Consider the following 6,757-nt stretch of genomic DNA (forward strand, 5'->3'; position numbering starts at 1 on the left):
GGTTTGATATTGGCCGATAATTGGACAGCTGACAGGGATCAAGGTCAGGTTTTTTAATCAGGGGTTTGATAACTGCTAGTTTAAAGGATTTGGGTACATAGCCAATCATAAGAGAAGAATTTATTATTTTTAGAAGCGGTTCAATTACTCCAGGCATTATCTGTTTGAATAGATGTGTCGGGAAGGGATCTAGTACGCAAGTTGAGGCTTTTGATGTAGAGATTAATGAAAGTAATTCAGTTTCTTTTAGGGGAGTAAAACATTCTAACTGATGATCTGATACAGTTATATTGTTAACTACAAGGTCACTTTCATTGTCTAACCTTAAATTAGTAGTTTGAATTTTTTGTCGGATATTCTCAATTTTCTCATTGAAAAAATTCATGAAGTCGTTGCTACTACATACTGCAGGTGTGCATGTGTTGATAGTGGACTTATTCCTGGTTAATTTTGCTACAGTATTAAATAGGAATCTAGGATTATTTTTGTTATCTTCTATTAGGGAGGAGAAATACGTTGATCTCGCAGCACTAAGAGCTTTTCTATACTTCAGGAAGCTCTCCTTCCAAGCTAATTTGAACACTACCAATTTTGTTTGACGCCATTTACGTTCCAATTTTCGAGTGGTCTGTTTTAATGTGCGAGTGTCATCATTATACCAGGGTGCTAATTTTTTGTCTCTGACCATTTTCCTTTTTAGAGGAGCTACATTATCTAAAGTATGGCGGAGTGTTGACTCTAAGCATTCAGTTGCCTGATCAAGTTCTGCAGGGGCTGACAGTGACCCAATCAAAGTTGACAGCTCTGGGAGATCATTTATAAAGCTCTGTGCAGTAGTTGACGTGAAAGTACGTTTAATACAGTAGCGTGGTGAGGTGCATATATTATTACTCAGACATATTTTGAATGAGATGAGACAATGATCTGAGATAACTTCAGACTGTGGAAGTATGACTATATTGTCTACGTTTAATCTAAATGTTAGTATTAGATCAAGGGTGTGACCACCATTATGGGTCGGTCCTATGACATTCTGCTTAATCCCGACTGAATCTAAGATGGACACAAACGCTGTTTTTAAAGGGTCTTCTGGGTTATCGAAGTGAATATTAAAATCTCCGACAACTAAAGCTTTGTCTAAGGAAATAACCAAATCTGAGATAAAATCTGCAAATTCAGAAAGAAACTCAGAATATGGCCCCGGGGGCCTGTAAATAATAAGCAATGGAATTAACTGGGTAGACTTATTTTTCGAGGCTACATACATTATATGAGTATGAAGAACTTCAAATGTATTAAATTTATAACCAGGTTTGTGTGTTACACCTAGATAATCGTTATAAATAACCGCGACGCCTCCTCCTCTGCCAGTTAATCGAGGCTGGTGTATATAACTGTATCCAGGAGGACTCGCTTCATTTAATGCTATATATTCATTTGGCTTAATCCATGTTTCTGTTAAACACAGTACATTAAACTCCTGATCAGTAATGAGTTCATTAACCATTAGCGCTTTAGATGTAAGAGATCTAATATTTAATAGCCCCACCTTTAGATCAAAGGTGCTGGCAGCAGCTGTACAGTCAGTCTGATCTAATTTTATATTGATTAGGTTACTGGAACAAACTCTCTGAAAATTTCTACCTTTTTGTTGAGCTCGGGGAACAGACACAGTCTCGATGTAGTGGGCCCTGAGTGACGACTCTGTGCAGCTAGCAGACAGTCGGTTTAGCCTGTTCGTCTGCTCCCTGGCCTTGGCTCTGGATTGTCAGAAATTAACTAGGCCTGTTCTGAGACTATGACCTATGCTGCAGGAAATGAGAGCAGCACCTTCCCGAGTGGGATGGATACCGTCCCGCCCTAACAGGCCAGCAGTGCCCTCAAAATTAGCCCAATTATCTATAAAGCCCACACTGTTTTCAGAGCACCACCTGGACAGCCAGCAGTTCAGCGACCATAACCTGCTGTAAGCTACATCGCCACGCCGCATTGGGATGGGGCCAGAGCATACTACAGCATCGGACATCGCCTTCGCTAATTTAAACACCTCTACAAAGTTACTCTTAGTAACCTCAGACTGACGAAGGAGTATATCATTAGCTCCTGCATGGATAACTATCTTTGAGAACCTGTGCTTGCCTAGGACCCTAAGATTACCTGCTATGTCCGGCGCCCTGGCTCCCGGTATACACCTGACTAAAGCTGCTGGTGCCCCTAAAGGCTGAGCTAATTTCACGTGCCGTATGATAGAGTCCCCTATAACCAGAGTTCTTTCAGGTTTCTCAGTGGGTGCATCACTAAGGAGAGCAAACCTGTTCGACACGTGACGCGGAGAGGAGTGGTGCTCCCGTGGGCGAGCCTCTGCGGTAGCTTTGGCTCTACGCTTATGCCGCCGAGCCGTCACCCATTCGCCCCGCTGTAAGGGCTCTAATGCCGGAGTTGGGGGATTGCTAACTCCACCTAGGGCGTCCAGACTTTCCCTAACAGAAACTACACTGTTCTCACGCTCACTAACCTGCTCTAAAGCCTGGACACGTGCTTCTAGCACTGAAATCTTCTCCGTCAGAGAGCTAACTAATCTGCACTTATCACAAGTAAAGCTAATAGAGCTATCGCTAGTGACGGAGGAAGAATGACTAAACATCCTGCACTCAGCACACTGAACAGGCTGAAGGTGTGCCATGATGAAAAGATTCACGTACCTTAAATGAAGATCTGTTGATATTAAAGCAGATCAGATGGCCTCCGCTTGTGGACTTTACACAGGAGGAGAGAAAAAGAAAGCTTCCGGTCTCGGCGTTCTTCCGAAAAAAGAAAGAGAAAAAAACGGGAAAAAAACCGGAAAAAGGAAAGCGAAAGTGAAAAGTACAAAAATGAAAGCGACAGTATAATAAAAATGAAGAGGATACTGGAAATTTATTTATAGAAAAAAAAGTTAAAAAAGGATTAGTAATTAACGCCGGCACTCGCGGGAAAAAGGACTCGGCGCGAACAACTCAGGAAACTTTTTTTGAGGAAAGGTCTTCGATGTAAAAACTGCTCTGCGTGTTGACAGGTTTCCAATGCTGAAACAACTTTTTACTGCTTTGCTGTGCTTCCCACATAGCAATGCAGACAGTGAGAGGGCTTTTTCATTGGTTAGGAAAATTCATACTGAGTACAGAAAAAATATGGCTGCAGACACATTAACTGCATATCTGCAAATTAAAATGAAGTGTGATGAGGAGCTACAACTGCTACCCATTCATACATTCATTTCATCTCATTATCTCTAGCCACTTTATCCTGTTCTACAGGGTCGCAGGCAAGCTGGAGCCTATCCCAGCTGACTACGGGCGAAAGGCGGGGTACACCCTGGACAAGTCGCCAGGTCATCACAGGGCTGACACATAGACACCGACAACCATTCACACTCACATTCACACCTACGGTCAAGTTAGAGTCACCAGTTAACCTAACCTGCATGTCTTTGGACTGTGGGGGAAAACGGAGCACCCGGAGGAAACCCACGCAGACACGGGGAGAACATGCAAACTCTGCACAGAAAGGCCCTGGCCGACAACTGCTACCCAAGCAGTGATATAGCTAGTGCCAAATATGCAACATCTTTGTACAACAAAGAACTCTCCAAAAAGGAATATGATTTAGATTCTTGTTAGAAATTACTGGGAAGATTTTCAATTTAATTTCATAATTTATTAATATTTTCACTTGCCCTTGTTTGCATAATATACTTGATGTGGTTCAGTCATCTTTAGTTGGATCTAACACTGCTTGTGGTCTCAACACTTTTTTCTCAAAGTGAACTTTTACTAACCTTCATATACTGTTTGACATGATTACATATAATTTATTGAATGTAACCTATTATTTTAATTAACATGCCTTCTTAGTACTGATGTTATATTTCAAGTCATTTTCTTTGGTGGAATGTAATATTGTAGGTGATGTCAACACTTGTCAAATAGAACTGTAATTTTTATGAACTAATTAATATTAGTACAATTTATTTGCAAAATTTACATCAATAATTCTGGTATTACTGATACAATGTATATTAAATAATTAAGTTAATAGTTCAGTCACTCTTTAGTAGATAATTGTTTACTTGACTGTACATATAGTCCTTTTTAATCCAGTTGTTTTCTCTGGGATCTAAAATTTATTTTTATTCAGTATATGCTTATTTGATCCCTTTAACTTGATGCAGTGTGATAAATATGCCCATTACAATAGGTGTATATAATGTGGAATAAAACAATTGGTGCTTTGGATTATATATTGGAATTTTTTCTCTTGTATAAGGGCTCATGGGTGTATGTAAGGGAAAAGTACAGATTTTGTGAGGGCATGGGTAACTAAAGGTTGACATGTATGATAAAGCTTGATTACCTAATAGTTATGATTTGTTTCCAAAAGGTCTCCTGTTTGTAAATGCATGACTGAATGAAGACCATTACATCTTGAACTAGAAGGGCACTTGGTAGAGTGCATACGTCTGCTAAGCCACATATTAGAATCACCACAAAAAAACCTCCTGGATCTGCATGCATAGCTGGATCCTGAATCCACATACATACCTGGATTTGCATCAACATCTAATCAATTGATCCTTGGCCCATGGGCTGCATTTCTTCAAAGTTCATCAAAATCCTTTCACAACAGTTTGAGTTATGTTTGGAACAGACAAACAAACGATGGCAAAAAAAATGGAAGTGAAAACATAACCTTCTTCTCCAAAGTTGGTGGAGGTAAAACTTTAAGATGTACAAATACTAATCCTGTTTGCATCTTTATATAAATCACCATCCTAACATAAAAGACTAGTGAGAAAATGAGGAAAAAATACAAAATGGAAACATGAAAAAAGCTTGATTACCTCAGTTATGATTTGTTTCCAAAAGGTCTCCTGTTTGTAAATGCATGACTGAATGGCTCACATTACATATTGAAACATTCAGTAAGTACTGGTATTATATATATGTTGAAATTGAGATGTTAACTTTGTTGGGAAGAAAAATTGCATTAAGAGTACAAAGAAAAGCTCTGCATCAAAAGGATATCATTGAATATTACTACTAACAGCACCAATACTGGTCGTTCTCTGAGCATAGTAAACTACTGTTAGACCCACTCCCCTCCCACTCACCACACCACCACCACGTGAAAAGTATAAATCCCTGAAAAGCAAACATTCCCCATATCATATTGCTTTGCACACACTGGAACAATTTATGTCCTCCAGCAGCCTGTTTATTCCCTCCTATACACATAAGTATATTTTTGGTGTTGTACAGTGTCTTTTCCTTACAGGTCTTTATTTTACAGACATGCAAAGTGCAGGAGCAAACAGTAACTCAAGCAATAATTTGTTATTTAATTTTTCAAACTCATTGAATGAAAGACTATTGTTGTTGCAGGTCCTGGTTGGGGTTTTCCTCTATATAAACTGCTTGATGATATACACATTTTTTAAAAAGGAGGTTTTTAGGGCAGAAACGCGATACGTTTTGTTTGTACAAATCCTACTTGCGGACTCTGCTCTTATGCTGTTAAGTGACTTGCTTTCAGTTGGAACTTCTTTTCAGTATGCCATGCACATAATTCCTTGCAGTATCATTTGTACAGTTTCAGTTTTTCTGACCTGCTGTACACCAATGACTTTGGTGGCAATGTGTCTGGAACGCTATGTGGCTATATGCATGCCTTTGAGACATGCTGTCATCTCCACAAGCAGGACCAGATTATATGGGGGTTTTATCATATGGACTCTCAGTTCTATAATTCCATTGTTCAATTTCATAGGATATTGGGCAGTAGTCCCACCTGCTGCTCAGTACTCCTATGCAGTATGCACTATGGAGCTAATTTTAGGTGAAGCATGGCAGGCACATGGACGTGCCATCATTTTTATTATCCTTTTCCTTTTTTTAATCATTATCATTGTCTTCACCTACATCAAGATAATGATTGCAGCTAGAGCTGCTTCCTCTGAGAAAAAGAAATCAACCAGTAAGAGTCTCAGGACTGTGCTGCTTCATGCATTTCAGTTGTTTCTGTGCATAATGCAGTTTTTAAACCCATATATAGAAATGGCATATTGGGGGGTTGAAGAAATTATGTTGCGGAAAATAAAATATTCCGTGTTTATAGCTTTTGTGATTGCACCACGTTGTCTCAGTCCATTGATTTATGGTCTCAGAGATGAACATTTTTTTCATGCTTTAAGACATTATGCTATGTGTGGCACTGATTGCCATTTCCCAACATTGCTTGAAGTCAAAAAATTGAAAATAAGACCAATTTAAATACAATGCAGGACATAATTAATAAGTGATTATTTTATGTGATTTTTAGATTGTTTGATGAAAACAGATGCTTTAATGACTGTGCTAAAATTATCTACCAACCTTTGGTGTGTTGAATATATTGGAATTTATTTATACAACAAAAAGTGTGGAAAAATATATGCCCCTGAGGCTGAATTGTCTTAAATACATTTTGATCAAGGCTTATTGTTGAAATGTGTTATGGTTTGAATGTTGAATATCAAATGTCATTTCACTGTTACTGTCAAACACACACACACACACACACCAAAAACAACAACTTTTAGCTGACAGTGTCTAAAAAGTATCCATTGTATGGGGTATACAATGATGTCTCATTATATTTTTTTATTTAACAGTCTGTGTGTTGTGTGTCCTTGTTGTTTGTAAAAAATTTATGTAGAAATAGATGCACCATGCTTTAAAAT

The 6,757-nt window shown here is 38.7% G+C and overlaps 1 protein-coding gene across 1 annotated transcript; it reads left to right on the plus strand.

Moving 5' to 3' along the window:
• The first annotated feature begins 5,330 nt into the window (after window positions 1-5,330).
• On the plus strand, window positions 5,331-6,308 carry LOC132901124 (odorant receptor 131-2-like). The gene has a single exon (XM_060943482.1). It carries the CDS (start codon window positions 5,331-5,333, stop codon window positions 6,306-6,308), a length of 978 nt encoding a protein of 325 aa, XP_060799465.1.
• Window positions 6,309-6,757: the final 449 nt, after the last annotated feature.

This window comes from Neoarius graeffei, chromosome 17 (genome assembly GCF_027579695.1).
Source record: "Neoarius graeffei isolate fNeoGra1 chromosome 17, fNeoGra1.pri, whole genome shotgun sequence".
In the NCBI taxonomy this organism is placed as follows: domain Eukaryota; kingdom Metazoa; phylum Chordata; class Actinopteri; order Siluriformes; family Ariidae; genus Neoarius; species Neoarius graeffei.

Bases quoted from the DNA above. Each gene is read 5' to 3' on its own strand.
- LOC132901124 (XM_060943482.1), top strand. From the start codon at position 5,331: ATGCAAAGTGCAGGAGCAAACAGTAACTCAAGCAATAATTTGTTATTT.